The following is a 17,694-nucleotide window of genomic DNA, read 5'->3' as shown; positions in this document are numbered from 1 at the left end:
AAAAGCTCCCGAAAAATAGAAAAACAGAGGCATCGTGGGAAGAATATACACAGATCTTGGAGCTTGGTGCCCCGTTATTTGAATAACATGGCAACAATTTCCCAATTCCACTTTTTGTTAATAAGCCGACTCCCAAAGCAAAGAGCAACTCCCTCCTTTCATCTTGCTGTGCTGGGTTCAGAAGCGTATATTAGACACCCATGAGTAGAGATCTAACACAAACGGGCTGTGGGTACTGAATCGTTTTTCAAGTACTAACATGACCTGGGAAGCGTTAAAAGGAATGCCATTTCTTTTAAACCAAGTAATAAGGTAAGAAGGTCCATCCCTCCCATGCTGTTTGTACATAAGAGGAAAGAGAGCACTCACCTCCCTGTTTACTTCTGTCAAGATAGATTGAAACCCTTCGGGCCAGACCTGTGAGAAGACAGGGATTAAGGGGTTGATGCTAAGGGTAAGTTGATCAGCCAAAGCAAAACAAATCTTTAAAAGGAGTCGAAAACACAACCCAAAAGGAACAGAAAAGAACAGAGTTAGAGAGAAGCGGTAGCAAAAGCTTCTATTCAGGAAAGGAAGGAAGACGAGCAACTCGACTCAAGCAGCCATCCTAGGAAGCCATTAATCACAGGAAGGGGGGAAAAAAGGTATATTTTTGGTGGCAGGGGTGGGTTTTGTAATCATGCTCCCAATTGATCTGACATTGTCTTTTCTAATCAGAGCCTTTTTTCTGGATCTAGACTGAAAGGCGTCTTATGTTCAAAGGAGCATGAGAAATGAAAGTATTGCTTTGAGTGACTCTGTAACAGAAACCAAATCATACAGAAAACAGTAAACATACCTTCCTCAGGCCTCACTTTCTGAGCCACTAGCTCAGCTGCGGAGTCATATAATAGGCTTCAGCAAAGCATACTTCAGTGTTTTGCTAATGACCACTCAAGATTAAGAGAGGCAGCACAATTTATAGAGGCACTGCTCAAACAACTGCCTAAGTGGAGAAATTAGTCCTACAAGGGGATACATTTGAAGTAAAAAAAAATTTTTTTAAAAAAATACCCTGGATGTTGAGTAGTGATGGAAGGTAATGGCTGCAGATAGAGGAGGAAAAATTGAATTTTAGATATTTATTGAGACTAGCTTGGCCATAGAAATATATTTAATCCAGGGAGAGACTTTCCTGCTCCTTTTAAGGCAGGCATTTTCATTCCTGAAAGGAATTGAAGCAGCTGGAAACACATTATAAGGTTAGTGATGGTCATTTTCCCCATTGCAAAGCTTCTGTATTATAGTTCAACAGCAGTCCAAGCCTTGTGCAGGTTATCAGGGTATCTGATTAGTTGGACTGCTGATCTGACCTAGGAAAGAACAACACTTAACAGCTGTTCCTCCTGCCTTTCCAAAATCCATTTAGTATCAACAAAATGCCATTTTGTTGATGCTGTAAGAAATGGGCAAGTCACCCCTTTAGATGCAATGCTGTCTGTTAATAAACCTTTAAATGTCCTCTTTGTCAAATAAGCTGTATAATTCTTGTGAGGTCTGACATATCAATTACACAAATCAACTTTGGCCTTTTCAATTTACAACTGAAATCCTAACAAGTAATCCTTTCTAGTCTGGCCTCTACTTGCAATTTTACTGAGCTGAAACCTGACTTTAACTCTCTCTGCTTTTATATCTGATTCTCTATTTTAACAAGTGCTATGAAATAATTAAGCTGATCTATTATTTATGCAGTTTATGCTTCATAAAAATAGTTATTTCTAAAGTCTATCAAATGCCAGAGGAGCTTAGATAGTGCAGTGGGTTAAACAGTGGATTAACTATAAAGTCTATTGATCCCGAGCCTCTAAAACTGATTAAAATTTCAGGGGCTGTATGTGTATATTATAGAAAAAGGTATCAAGGTATGATTTCCAGAGCTTCTTGAAGAAAAAGAATAAATTATTCCTGTGGCATTTTTATATCACAACTCTCATTTTGTCAGACTACATTACAGGGAAGAAAAACCAACAACCATACAGAAGAGTGTGAAATCTCTTCTGATCTAGATCAAATGGAAATGCTTTGGCACTGTGGTCTTCTGGCAAGTTTCTCACTATAATCTAAAGCTCTGGATTTCTTGCTGTCTCCCATCCAAATAAGAGCAGTCCTTGATTTACAACGGCAAGTGGTACGGAATTTCCATCACTAAGCAATGTGGGCATTAACTAAACTCCATGGTCATTAGGTGAGGCAACTTCCTGTTGGCTTCCCACAACCAAATCAGCAGGAAGTTGCAAGTCCCAGGCAGCTCTCAAGTGGCTGCTGCCAGGTGGGGCAGGGCATGAGGACCTGTGTGAGAGAGGCCTGGCAAGGCTCTGGGAGGATGTGTGTGGAGGTGCACAAGGGTGTGCAAAGGGTGTGGCAAGGGTTGGGGAGAATGGGTGGGGGTGCAAGGGAGGTGCAGGGAAGCTCTGGGAGAATGTGCAGGTATGTGTAAGAGAGGTGCATCAAGGCTCGGAGAGGATGCATAAGCGTGAGTAGGGGATGAGGGAGGTGCAGTGAAGCTGGGGATGTTGTATGAGGGTGAAATACTCAGAGAGAGTGCATGAGAGTGTTTGAGAAAGGCATGGTGAAACTTGGAGAAGGTAGGCAAGTAGCAGGGATGCATGGTGAGACTTGGGGAGAGTATGCAGGGGTGCATAAATGGCTGGTGTGGTGTGAGCACAGAGGGTCTAGGTGGGGGAAACTTACCCCAGTATTTTGTGATCTCCCCTCCCGGCTTCCCCACTGACTTTCTAGGAAAGCCTGCTGAGATGTTCACAAATAGTGATCATATGATCATAGGAAGCTGCAACCAGTTGTGTGAGTTGGCTGCCATATATGCAGATCATGATGACAAGACCATGGGGTTGCTGGGACAGCCAAAACTCTGAGGACCAGTCATAACCACAATTTGTTCAGAGCCATCACAACTTCCTAAATGAATCATCATAAGTCAAGAACTACTTGTGTTAATAAAATCTAATTAGGAACTTTTTGGAGATGATCAGCTAGCTCTAATCATTTGCTTTAGCTTCATTGCTCCATTAAAAATATTGAATTAGAGCAGTCAAGAATTTCTTTTAGGACATGATGTGTACTTGCAATTTATGGTGGTGCTTGCATTTATTTCTCAATGTTATTATTACAACCCGAGTTAGTTTTATGCGGAATTGACCAGTTCAAGATTAAACCCGAGTTAATTCATTACATATTAACCCTGAGCAGCCCCTCCTTCTTCATTGCATCTAGGGATCCTTTCTTTCAGTGTCATATTACGGTGGGATGTTTTACATAAATCAAAACGCTAGATGATAAGCAATTCCAATTTACTCTTATTCTTCTTGTATGTAGGACAATTACATTCATCTGATAAATACAAATAAGCCTGGAAAAGGCACATTTATTTTTTGTCAAAAGAAGAGGGGATCTGTTTGTCACTGTGTTATGAGGTTAGTACAGAACTAAAATCCTTTGGACTCTTCTTATATTTTTTCCAGAACAAAAGAATTGCACTTTTATTATAATGTTGCTTTCCTTCCAGCTGGTTCACCACAAATGAGGAAACGTGCACAAGGAGGTCATTAAAGAAAGGGCAGATCTTATGAGTGTCACCTGCTCTTGTTGTTCCCTCAAATCCCTTGTGAGGTCAGTGACCTATTTTTCATCAAGCAGCTCACATCATCAGATAAGGAGGACAGGACCAAGATGAAGGAAAGCAAAAGCAGAGGCTGTTGGAATAATTTCACTGGCCACATACGAAGGAAGTGCAATTAAAAATTGGGGTCACAAGCATATTAGGATCCTTGGTTTCCACAACAGAAGCAGCATTCTTTCAAAAACAGGTAATCCTTGAGTTACAACCATTTGCTTAGTGACAACACTGAAAAAAGGGATTGTGACCATTTTTCACACTTCACGACTGTTGCAGCATCCCCATGGTCACATGACCAAATTGCACTGTCCCGGTGTCCCGGTGTCATGTGATCACCATTTGTAACTTTTCCAGCCGGCTACTGACTGGCAAAGTCAATGGGGGAAGCCAGATTTGCTTAACGACCGCATGATTCACTTAATAACTGCAGCGATTCGCTTAGCAACTGCAGCAAAAAAGATCATAAAATGAGGCATAACTCACTTAACAGCTGTCTTGCTTAGCAATAGAAACTTTGGGCTCAATTGTGGCCGTAAGTCGAGGACTACTTATATCTTATATCTGTAGAGGGCTAATTTAATTCACTTTGCTTCTTGGCACTGATTAGATTTTGCTTTATCTAGCCCAGGGGTCCCCAACCCCTGGTCCGTGAACTGGCACCAGACCACAGCATACCAGAAAATGGGCTGCGCAAACAAGAGAAGCCCCATCCGTGGCATGCAGGCAGCACATGAAACCACGCCCCTCCAGTTCACGGAAAAACCTCTCTCCACAGAACCGGTCCCTGGTGCCCAAAAGGTTGGGGGGGGGGCTGCTGACCTAGCCCATTCATTCCTCCCGAAGCAGCAAGAATTGAAAGAGAAGATAAATGATTCTTTCATAAAAACGTAACCCCCTTAGAGCTTTTACTCATCCGAACGTGTTGCATTTGTTAGGAAGCTATGAGGTGGGGCAGGGGGAAATCAGTCATGATAAACCCTGTAATTATTGTGTGCCCTCTCTTAACTGATGCTAGGGAAAAGGAGATGGTCAAAGGAAAATAAAAACTTCTTTACCCCAGATTATTAGGGTCTTCAGTGCTTTTATTTTGGGAAGCAAATTCTTGAGGAAGCAACTGTTGATAAAATAAGGTTAGCTCTACTGCCAATTTATTGGCTTCATGTCTATATTTGATGCCAACAGGTTAGTTTGTTTTCATTACACTTAATTCCATATAATATGTGCGCATTTTCTCTGGAATGAAGCCAGAACATTTTGTGATATGATGGTGTCACACTATACAATTGTCATCTGGTCAGTATTTTCTTGTCTCTTATAAATGAACTGCAGAAGCAGACACAAGAAAAGACCAAGGATACAACTGAATTTGACTGCATCGGCCCCCAAATCTTTATGCTGGAGCCCCAGGATTAAAATAACATCTGTTTATGCATATTTACTGAACTGTATCAAAGGAATATGATTTCCCTTTGGCCTTGGACTATTTTTACTGCAGTAACTCATAAACATAAGAAGGATCTCTTTAAGTGGTTGTTAATATTTTAAGCCAATTTCTGAAAATGACACTTTCTGTCAGATCTGGTATCCAAAAGATAGCTCAGTTTCTGATTTTATTTAGCTAATTGGCTACTAATATCATAAGTGAAAATATTGTAGTACAAACAGTATACTCCATATTGCCCCTTACAATTGCAGTATCTGTACTTTCTTAAAGAAACTAAAAAACAGTATTTCAGATATCTCAGACGATAGTATTTCTTTGTGCAAGATTTCAATCTTTTCAGTGTTTTAAAATAATGAAGAATGTGGTTTGCATATTTTTATGGGATTGAACTATCAATTTTAAATATTGATAGACTCAATATCTATTACATCTTAACTCTTCTAGAGCAAATCATGTCTTATAGTAGCTCCCAGTTTTGTACCCTCCAGATACATGGGACTTTATCTCTTATAAACTTGTAGCCAACTTCTAGGCTATTGTGTGTGTGTGTGTGTGTGTGTGTGTGTGTGTGTGCACGCGTATTTCTGTCTTTATAACTAGACAAATTTGTACTATAATGAGATTAGTCTTTCCATTTAAGAGTGACCCAGGCAATTAACAAAAACATTTTAACTGTATATTCCTTTAACGATTTGGTGATTGCCTTTTTTTGTTCTTAGTTCAAATTTTTAAATAAGCTGCACAAGAATAAACTGAATTTGCAGGAACCTTTCTTTTGGCAGTGTCAAACATTGCTAATAAAATTAACTAAAATGTACAGTAACTGAATGCGTGGGCATTATACAGATGCCTTAGACAAGATACAACTTATTATTTATTTAATGATTATTTCAGAGATGGGAAGATGCTAAAAGATCAGCAAGATCTGAGCCTAGTACTCTTCTATTTACAACGCAATGCACAATGTGATCTTTGCTTGGCTGCTGACAAATGGCCTTTTAAATGGAGGATTTTTTACCAGATGCCTAAAATGTGCCCTTTAGGACTCCATGTTCTGCAAACACGGAGAGGCATGTTATAGAAAGCTGGGTTTACCGCAAATAGACCTCTGCTTTCCGACTGCCTGAGCAATTCAGGATTTTTATGGAAAAAGCCAAGAATGAGTTGTTAGTGGTTTTTTTTTTTAGATCTAAGTGAGATGTTTCATGTGGATTTCTATCAGTAGCTTGAATCACATTATGCAGGAAAAGCAAGGCAGTGTGAAGGAAGGTGACATTAAAGAAAAATATGTAGATGTTACTTCTGTAAGTGTTCAAACCATAAAGTTCAAAGGGCGTAGATGTTTTATATTGACATGTCAAATCATTACTGATTACTGGCTGTGTTAGCGCAAATATGTTAAGAGGCTAGCAAAGTAGTAGTATAGCAACAGGAGATTTTCAAAGATGCAGGGCAGAGATGTATCAGCTCAGAAATGGGAACTGTCAGTGCCTTAATGAATCCTCATGTCCTGGAAGCAGAGCAAACACCTTTCTATTAAAATGTTTGAGAGCGGTTTTTCCGTGTGTTTGTGTGTGTGTTACTTAACTCGCCTTCATCAAATATGCATAGTGACAAGTCTCTTGTTGACATCCAGCTTTGCCAGAGCCATTACCATGCCGGGACCATTTATGCTACTTGTAAAAGACCCCGATTGTGACTTTTCCTATTTTCTTCTCCTTCCCTTTCCCCCCCACCTATGGCAGGAAAGACTGAAGCGGTGCTGTATGTGCTGAAGTCAAAGCGGGCTAAGCAAAGTGATATGGGAAGCATGCAAAGCTGGGTCAAGGAAGAATCAGCAAATAAAGGAGAGCAGCAGCAAGAGGTGAGGTTCTGGATAAACCCCAGATTAGAGGGAGATAACCAATTGCTGTGAGAAGTTCAAGAAGGGCAGTGCTCAGTGCAGCTCTCTAACGACTCTTTTTCAAGAAGCAAAAAGTTAGACTTGACCTCCACTGATAGGAAAACCAGTATAGTGGAGGAGGGGGTAACACAACTTTAGTCCTGATTCACATTGCTAAAAAGATGCCTCTCTATCTATTCCACAAGTAGCATTTTTAGGCCTGTGTTTATAATTTTCTGAAACTATGGCTGAGAAGAAATCTCTTAACTTGTCAGTCCATGGCAGCCAAAAGTCTAATTACAAGATACTACGGAAAGCAGAAGCAAAGAAGACAGCTCCAGTTTACCCAGCCTCACTTCAGACAAAGGCTAATTATTGTTATATTTCACATTCAGAAAAGAGTGTCATGGTCATACTTACCACGTGTTGTAGGTAGCATGTCTGACAAACCCTGCCAAGCTGTTACCATCTCTGGATTCTTCTCCAGGTCAGCAAAGTTCTTCCACACTCTTATAGCACCATCATCTTGAAGATAGGACCAAGACAAAAAAACAAAAGACACACCATACAAAGTAATATAAAAAGAGTGGCTTTGGGACATAGAGCAAACAACCTTATCTTAATACAGAACATTTTATTTTAGATTGGTGGATTTAAATAAAAGAGGCGTATCATTTTCAAAAGCTTTAGAGTTGACACTGGGTCTAGTACTATGGAGATTAAATTTTTCATCACGGTCAATTTCCTAAGAAAAAACTTTCCTAAAAATTAGAGCTGACGTATAAGAAATTCTAAACAATATAGACTCACATATTAAGAATCAGACAAGACATAACATATTGGTTTTCATCAGATTTTCAATTGTATATATCACTCTGAGCTCATACTACTTGTGGTATCTTATTCACTCTGTTGTTTGCTACATCTTGTTATCCAATAAGCATTTTTCTAATGTATCTAAGATGTATTTAGGATTGCCAATATGATCGCCAACGTCCGATGACGGATATGGCACAAGAAGAAGAATTTAAGGTGTAACGCTAGCCCAAATATTTTTTATTATATTATACTATAATATGATGCTGAATTTTAGAAGTTTGGTCAGTCTGGGACAGTAGTAGACAACCATATATATAATTCTCCAATATTCTGAAGCATATTGCTGAAATTCATCTCCAAAAATGGCTGAATTTTAGCAGTATGATCTCAGGTTGCTGTTTAGGGCTACAAGGATTGATTAAAGTAGGGCTAGAAATCATTTATCTCCCAGGAAACCACCCATTCCTATTTTTACCTTAACCTCTTCTAAAAACATTTTCATCTTTGCATTGTCCAGTAATGTTCCCTGAATGACACTTCACTGTGGCCATTCGAAAAACAGAGAGGTTTCCTCTCCCCCACCTCCATTATGAAGTTGGAAAAACATGGCTCATGAGAAGAGGCTTTCTATGGGTATATATTTAGCTGACTGTCTTGAAAATCCACGTAGGTCATACTTTATAAGGTCATTGCTTTTAGAAGAACTTCGCAATTATCTTAGATATAGACTTGGGCAGAAGAAGCCAATGAAAACAGGAGAGGGAATGAAGTGGTGAATAAGCCCTTTCTAAATCCTGGTTGCCTGATGGTGCCTATTAGGGCAGGGGAAGAGGGAGATCTACTGGGCTTTTTAGCCTGAAAGAGCTATATGTTTTGGACCTCCACTTATACCCAAATGTATCTGAAATCTATGGAGGGGATTAGTAAGGTCAGCTATCAAAAAGCATATTTAAGAGGGATGGAAGGGCTTTGGATCCAGAAGTGGCCATGCTTCTATCCAAGAACAGCATTCCAAGAAACGCTAGCAGAAACCCCTGTGATAAAAATCAACATTTAGGCCAGGGGTGTCAAACTCGATTTCATTCAGGGCCACATCAGGGTTGTGTTTGACCTCAGGGGGAGGTGGTGGGCATGGCCAGTTCAACATCACTCGTGTTGGGGGCACCTGTGGTGACCCGAGCGCTCTGCCAACGAAAATGGGTTCCCAAGCTCCATTTTTGGCTGCAACAGCCTCCTGCAACCCTCTGCCAGTGAAAACGGAGCTCAGGAGGGCCACACAGAGATTGGAATCCAGCCCACGGGCCTTGAGTTTGACACCCCAGATCTAGGCTCTTCATACAGCACACTTGGAACTACCCAGAGTATCTCCACCATATGGGAAACATCCTTAGATGATTGTCTAAGGAAAGATGAAGATTGCCTGCACTGAAGTTGAAGAACTAAAAACCAGGTGCTTAATCATTTTCAAAAGAATTTCACATTTCAAATCTTTAAATGGATAACTTTAAAAAATACTATTTCCCCTTAATTGAATACAATCTGTTTTATAGGACTGGCAATACTCTTTCATTTATATACCCAAGTCCCCGCAGCAATCATAGGAATACATGTGCCTTGCTTATGCTATGTAATCATGCTCTTAATAGAAATAAGGGCTATGAGAAGGATATGTTTATGTAATATCTACCCTGTAAATAATACATTCATAATAATAATGCTGTTTGGGGAGGTTAAGGTGACGGAGATTGCTTTATAATGGAATATTCCTAGAGATATTTTTCTTTAAAATTAGAAAAGCTTATTTCCAGGGGTGAAATCTAAAAATTTTCCCTACCGGTTCTGTGGGCGTGGCTTAATTGGTGGGCATGGCTTGGTGGTCAGATGACTGGGTGGGCATGGCCAATAACAATAAATAATAAAAATAATAAACAAAGTATAAAAAACAATAAGAGGTACCAAAAACCAACTTCCACACTTTACACACACACACACACACAACACAACACAGACTCACACACAATGTAAAAGCAGCTGCACTATATACTTCACACTTCACACAGCCACAAAAAGCTCAAAAACCAACTTTCACACTTTACACACACACAACACAACACAACAGACACACACACACTCAAAATACCACATACAGCTTTCTGAGATTTTGTGTGTTTGTGTAGTTAGAGTGAAACACTACAGAAACACACCAAATCTCAGAAAGCTGCACAAATATTTTATTTTATTATTTTATTTTTTTTATTTATATTTTTTAGATCAGGGGTCTCCAACCTTAGTAACTTTAAAGTTTGTGGACTTCAATTCCCAGAGTTCCTCAGCCAGCAAAGCCAGCTAGCATTAGTTGCTCAGTGATGAAATAGATTATCTAAGCAACTGATCCTGTCTGGTGCTGAAAGTGAAACTGGGGCTTTCGGGCTGGGAAAAAAAGCAATGCGTTCGATCAGTAATCAAGTAAGTGCCTTAGAATCTCTTAAAAGGAGGTTTTCTACATGTTTTCTACAGAAAACATGTTTTTTAAGGTTCTGCTGATGAGGAGCTCAGGTGAGATCACCAGAGGAGCCTTAAAAAAAATTTTTTTTAAAGTTTAAAAGCTCTGCCGATCTCAGCTGAGGGGCGGGATCCTCAAAGGCTTTTTTTTACTTTTAAAGGCATGTTTCAGCTGAAGAAAAACCTGCTTTTAAAAGTAAAAAAAACCCCTCTGCTGATGGTGAGGCTCAGCAGAGGCGGGGGGGGGCAGGGATTTTTGCTACCAGTCCTCTGAACCAGCAGCTGCCATCGCTACTGGATCGCGCAAGCCAGTCCAAACCGGGAGCATTTCACCCCGCTTATTTCCCTTGCTAACCTACCCTGAAGTCTTATACAACATCTTCTAGTCTGGGTGCTCCATCTGATCTCTGAATAGCTTATCAAGGCATGCATTGTAAAAAGTGGCAGGAGGGCTATTTTTTGATTTAGAGTATAATTAAATATAATCAAAAGAATTACTTTCCAGACACATATTTAATAATTACCCCTTCTTTCACATTATGAATTACAATTTGGTTAAAAAAAACTTTTGCTGGTCTTCAAGACCTGCACCCAAGGGGTACATGTGGCGCTCGGGCTTCAGGTAATTCACATTAGTCCCCAAGGGAGAATGTTTTGGAACTGCCGTACCAACAGAAAGTCTGAGGCAAATGTATGACATGATGTGAATTCCTGCAATTACTGTCAGGAGGATGATTATGGAAGAGAATCTAATATAGAACTTCTCTCGCCTACTTTCAGCATGTTTTATATATTTGAGAAGAAATGAGGATGGGTGAAGAAAATAGTAAAACACTTATATGATCATTTTTATATGATTATCATGGTCTGCTGTACGATAACAGCTTGGGGAATGACTCAAAAGTTGGCTAGCAGAATGTGTGGAAACAAATAAACAGAGAGATATTGTGTCTAAGATTGAATGAATCAGTAAGATGATCAGGCAGATAAAACTTTTGATGCTTCTTAGTTCTATTATCTGCTTTACGTAAAAATAATATACCAACCTGTAGCAGTCAGGAGTAGAGAACAGTCCTGTCCATTCAGATATTCCATGGCAGTGATCCTAGTGTAACGTGGGTTTCCATTGTGAAAATAGTCCAACTTTTCCCCTTTTTCCCAATCCCAAAAACTGGGAAAGGAAGGGAGAAAAAGCAAGAACAAATTAAATGAAATAAGGTGGAATCCATTAATCAACCTGGCTTTAGGTATCCAGGATATCATTCTATCGAATGGCTGCAAATCAAATAGCTTGTTCCTCCCCCCCAAGTGCTTAATATTTTTTGATTAATATGTCTTCATTGTATTTTCAGATCTTTCAAAAAGAATAATAAATTTGAAACTCTGTATAGAAAATCTATACTCAGCCAAGATTATAGTTTTATAAGGCCTGCTCTCAGGAGCCAGAAGAAGGCACCAGATCAAATAAGATCGTATGACTTTAAAATCAGTATTTTTACCAGATACTATCTTTGTCAGCCACTGCTATGCATGGGGTGAACGGGTGAAACTTGACTACGGAAGGCATGCCGGGGTTCCTGTTCAGAAAGATTTGATCATCTAGTCTTGAAATACCTAAAAAGTATTTCAGAAAGAATATTAGCATCAATCTCTTATAGTTCACTAAACTGGGCATTGCTTGCTGTTTTACAAAAAAATCCCTCTAAGCTATAACATAGGAAAACTCTTCAAATTAAATGGAAAAATAACACAGCCCTTCCATTTTCCTTCAGATAGATTAATTTATCTTCATCCAGTCAAAAACTGAAACTATGACCCAGAAATTGTACATCTGATGTATTTTAGCATTATATGTATATTTCCTGACTGAAAGAGGACAGCCAGATTTCTCTTATTGCTTGAACTCCTCACCTGAGAAATCTAGAACTGAATAGCTCTGAACAAATTGATTAATACATCATTTTGTGTATCAGGCAAAATAAGCAGACAGGTGTCATAAACAGATGTTAATAAAAGATTGAAACTGTCCCATTAAAAAATAAAAACAAAAGGCTAACAGGTCTTAAGGACGAGGACCGACTCACACAAAAGCTAGTTTTTGCCACGAGAAACCCTTAAGTGCAGAAAAAAAAGCGGGGGTGTGGGGGGGGTGTACAGTAAGCATAGAAGAAAGACCCTACCTCCAAAAAAATCCTCCCAAACCAATGACGATGAATGAAGTCACTTCAATTACAGAAGAACCAAACTACACGTAAGAGACAGATCATCTCTCTCAGAAGACTAATGTTTTGCACTAATCTTTTGCCAGCTGATAACTCAAGATGGGAAAGCACCCACTCTCTAATATTCTTGCTAAAAAAAAACATCTTATGTCGTGCTCAAAATGTAGGTGAGCAACACATATTCACTCCCTCTGACTCACCATTCTTATTATTACAAAATCTATTTCTCATTATTTTTCAAATGTCATGTCTAGCTATTGCTATGCAAAATTTAGGAGGTTAATCAGCAAGATGCAAGTAACTCAAATAACCTTAATTATTCTTAAACAATAATTTGCAAATACATAAAGAGTTGTAAAGAAGTCAGGTGACTTTTCAATAAAGCACAGAATAGACTTGAATCCAAAGACACAGTCGGGGCGGAAAAATCTATAAAGGTAAAGAATGTCAATACATAAGAAACTGCAGAAAACTTTGAAAGCATTAGGGACGTTATCATACTTTAATTCTGCCTTTTAGCGGCAGTGGGAAAAATTGCCATTTAGCTTGCGACATCCTTTCTTGTAATTGAGATATAACTTCTACTTTATCTTCATAGAATAGTATGCCAGATGTCTGAGGAGCACATAATCAGATTAGCCAGGCTGGCACCAAAGATCAATGATTAGTATTGAGGCTCAAGGGTACGTTGTTGAAGCAGGATGGAGCACATACTCATAGTGGGAAAAAATGGCCATTTTTTTCTTTTGGGGCATCAGAAAAGACAAGAAGAAAGGGGGGAAATCACCTTTTTGGATAATTTTCTGTGCTTGCTTTCGAACTCTAGCATTGCGCAGAAATCGCCATTCCCTCTCTTTGCGGATCTGGCTCTCCAAATCATGCTCTTCGGGAATCTATCAAGCAGTAATGAAAAGACATGAGAGCAGGACAATTACAAAGCAAAACAAAAGGCTAACAGGTCTTAAGGACGAGGACCGACTCACACAAAAGCTAGTTTTGCCACGAGAAACCCTTAAGTGCAGAAAAAAGCGGGTGTGGGGGTGTACAGTAAGCATAGAAGAAAGACCCTACCTCCAAAAATCCTCCCAAACCAATGACGATGAATGAAGTCACTTCAATTACAGAAGAACCAAACTACACGTAAGAGACAGATCATCTCTCAGAAGACTAATGTTTTGCACTAATCTTTTGCCAGCTGATAACTCAAGATGGGAAAGCACCCACTCTCTAATATTCTTGCTAAAAAAAAACATCTTATGTCGTGCTCAAAATGTAGGTGAGCAACACATATTCACTCCCTCTGACTCACCATTCTTATTATTACAAAATCTATTTCTCATTATTTTTCAAATGTCATGTCTAGCTATTGCTATGCAAAATTTAGGAGGTTAATCAGCAAGATGCAAGTAACTCAAATAACCTTAATTATTCTTAAACAATAATTTGCAAATACATAAAGAGTTGTAAAGAAGTCAGGTGACTTTTCAATAAAGCACAGAATAGACTTGAATCCAAAGACACAGTCGGGGCGGAAAAATCTATAAAGGTAAAGAATGTCAATACATAAGAAACTGCAGAAAACTTTGAAAGCATTAGGGACGTTATCATACTTTAATTCTGCCTTTTAGCGGCAGTGGGAAAAATTGCCATTTAGCTTGCGACATCCTTTCTTGTAATTGAGATATAACTTCTACTTTATCTTCATAGAATAGTATGCCAGATGTCTGAGGAGCACATAATCAGATTAGCCAGGCTGGCACCAAAGATCAATGATTAGTATTGAGGCTCAAGGGTACGTTGTTGAAGCAGGATGGAGCACATACTCATAGTGGGAAAAAATGGCCATTTTTTTCTTTTGGGGCATCAGAAAAGACAAGAAGAAAGGGGGGAAATCACCTTTTTGGATAATTTTCTGTGCTTGCTTTCGAACTCTAGCATTGCGCAGAAATCGCCATTCCCTCTCTTTGCGGATCTGGCTCTCCAAATCATGCTCTTCGGGAATCTATCAAGCAGTAATGAAAAGACATGAGAGCAGGACAATTACAAAGCAAAACAAAGGCAGAGGCTTGGTATATATTCTCACTGTGCTCTTTTTCATTGTTTATTTTAGTGTTCTTTTATTTTGCAGTCCTTTCATTTTCTTTTTTTATTATTGTAAGCTGCCTAGAGTAGCCCCACTGCAAGACAGGCAGCATATAAATTTAACAAATAAACAAAAATAAATAGCCGTGTATGCCACTCCAGTTTAATTTCTGAGGTGGTTTAGTGTACTGGTCCCCCGTCCCATTCGTGTAAGAGGCACTTCCATGTTGAAAGGATTAACCAGTGACATCACCATTGCCCCAGGGGACATCTGTGGGAGCTCCTTTTATGTGTCCGTCAAGGAGCTGGAACAAATGACGGGAGCTCATCCACCATGCAGCAGCACCCAGATCTCAAACATGGTCTTGTTAACCTCCAACCCAACATCTTAACCCTGGGAGCCACCACACTCCTCAGGTGTACTGGCTAAGAAGTTGGACTAATAACTGAGAAACCATGAGTTATATTCATCTCTTAGGTATGGAAACCAGCTGGGTAACGTTGGATCGCTCACTCTTCCTCAGTACCACTTACCACACAGGTTGTTGTGAGGAAATAGAAGGCTTGTACATTATATATGCTGTCCGTCATATAAAATAAAGGTGAGATCTACTATAAAGCTAATAAATAAATATATTCACTTCCTTCTTTATTTCTGCTGTGAGGAGACTCTTCAGTTTGGCTTGACTAAGAGAAGTAACAGGCAAATGGTTTTGTGCACTTAAACATGTGTCACCTTTGGAGTCTAATGTTATAAATTGTTTAGTTCCAGGCTAATCGAAGCTTCTGCTATGCTTTTTAATCAATTAATATAAATTATTATACATTACTTTCACAGGTAATTATTTTCACGAAGCCTAAGGAAAGTGACATTCTCCCTTGAAAATTGCAGGGAAGATAAAGACAGGCAGTATGAAAAGAAAAGAAAAGATGCGCTGCACGAATGCAAACTCCACACATTAATCATGTGAGAATTAGAATCTTCTCAGTAGGGAACAGCTCTTTAAAAATGCACATTTTAAGCCCAGGATTTGTAAATCATGTGATTCATCAACCAATATTTTAAAAGCTGCAGCTTAATAAGATCTAAGCCTTGTAGCATGTCTTTTTCTGGCTGTAAGTTCTCATATGAATAGAGAGCGAGCCTCCTGTTATTTTTAAAGAGCCATGTAAATTGAGGAAGCTTATATAAATGACTTATTATAGCAGATCAGTTTGAATCTAGTGGCTGCTTGCATAAATCAACAAAGGCACTGAGCCATTTTAATGTCGGTCTCTAAAGCTTTCTTCCATTTAAAAGCAGAGAATGGGATTTTTACATTATTCTTTTCAAATACATGGCATCATGAAGCATGTCTCAGGGAAACATAAATGCAGAAGGTGTAGCAGATGATTGCAGATAATCCCGTGGGGGGAATTCTGTGGTTTCTTTTTGCACAACTGGAAATATAGTAGTTGAGAAACAGGGTTTACCTTGTCTACTTTAAAACCACAGTGAGTAGAATCAGCATGCTGAAAGCAAAAGATGCTTTGCGGTCTACTTGCAAAAATAAAGTAAAATATTGTTCTCAAATCCTGATAGAATTAAAACATTCTGGAAAGGAGGAGAATGAAAAATTCCCTTCGCCTGAATGAACAAGCTTTCATTACAAAAAAAATCTATAGAAACTGGTGGATGACTTCCCCTTTGTTAATCAGCTTTTTCAAGGTAATCACAGTAACTATAATCAGAATGCTTCATAAAATATAATTATAATTAAATGTAAACCAATTAACTATACAATTAACAAATATCAATTTACTTTTTCTTTTTGTACAGAAATGCCACTCTCTCTCTGATGGAAAAATCCAACAGGTCACAATTAGAAGGGAATTTAATTAAATATTTAATTAATTAAATAATTACTTTAATTATTTGATGGTAGTCTTTCAAACATTATCAGGGGAAAGTTGCCCCCAAATTGAGGGATCTTAGGGAAGTGCGGATGTTACTATATATACATTTTATATACATTATATTCATTTATATATTATATATACATTTTTCTATACTAGGCTTTGTGCCATACATGTTATGAAACAAATCTGGTTTTCTAGCTGTGGTGCAGAATCCAAATTTGCTCTTACAAAGGGCATGAACTGTGTTCTGATATTTTGTTTTTGTAGTTCTCAAATACAGGGATCCCCAAACTTTTGATTCCTGGACAGGCAGCAGCTTTGGCAGTGGGGGAAATGGTTTTGTGCGTGCAACCTAAATCCCACACATGTGCAAATGAAGCTTCGTGTGCTCACTTGCTGCTTTGGTGGTCCAGTTCCCAACGGGCCGTGGCTCACTGGTGGTCCATGGCCCGGGGGGCTGGGGAGCCCTGCTCTAATGTGCATCAAATCCGGTGCTACATTTCCTCAATCTCTGGCTGAAATTTATCTTCACACAAGCTGATTTAGGTCCTTTAATTTCAGAAGACAAACTTCAATCTATGTGGAAAAGAACCTAAAGAAAATCTGTTTGAACTAGTGGCTAAGGTACCAGGCTAGAATCTGGGAGACGGTGAGTTCTAGTACTGCCTGTGATGAAAGCCAACTGAGTGACATTGGGCCAATCACTTTCTCTCAGCCCAATCCATCTCACAAGGTTGTTGTTGTAGGGAAAATAGGGAAAGGAAGGTTATGTTGGATATGTTCACTGCTTTGAGTTATTTGCAAAAATACAGAAGACGGGATATAAATCAGTAAAATAAAATAAATAAATTGATGTTCTGAATGTGTTATCACATTGTCTTTAGAACTCTTTAAAGAAAGGAAAAGGAATTCAGTTTTCAGTTGTTTGTATGCAGGATTCACTTTGCTTCTGCCACCTACCTTTCCCATACCATATCATTGACAAATTGCAAGGCTTTAACGCTAGGTCAATTCAATAGTATTCCCTCAGTTCTAATCCTAGGCAGCTATCATAGCACATTACTTAGGCAATGTTTTTATCCTCAGGGATTGGTGAGATGGAGAGCCATCTTTTTCTATGGTATCTTATAAGGTTATTGATGAGATATTGATTATATTCTTTTAAAAG

At 38.9% G+C, this 17,694-nt stretch overlaps 1 protein-coding gene across 1 annotated transcript in view; it reads right to left on the bottom strand.

The window, feature by feature from the left end:
* RPTOR (regulatory associated protein of MTOR complex 1) overlaps positions 1-17,694 on the bottom strand; it is a 478,109-nt gene that overhangs the window by 41,433 nt on the left and 418,982 nt on the right. Inside the window, exons 25-28 of the mRNA XM_058165601.1 lie at positions 14,442-14,547; positions 11,823-11,937; positions 11,370-11,494; positions 7,423-7,527 (exon numbers count right to left, since the gene is read on the bottom strand). Of these exons, the coding sequence (XP_058021584.1) occupies positions 7,423-7,527; positions 11,370-11,494; positions 11,823-11,937; positions 14,442-14,547 (451 nt within the window). The remainder of the gene's footprint in view (positions 1-7,422; positions 7,528-11,369; positions 11,495-11,822; positions 11,938-14,441; positions 14,548-17,694) is intronic.

This window comes from Ahaetulla prasina, chromosome 2 (genome assembly GCF_028640845.1).
Source record: "Ahaetulla prasina isolate Xishuangbanna chromosome 2, ASM2864084v1, whole genome shotgun sequence".
Taxonomy (NCBI): domain Eukaryota; kingdom Metazoa; phylum Chordata; class Lepidosauria; order Squamata; family Colubridae; genus Ahaetulla; species Ahaetulla prasina.
This window is presented reverse-complemented; position numbering and strand designations above follow the sequence as displayed.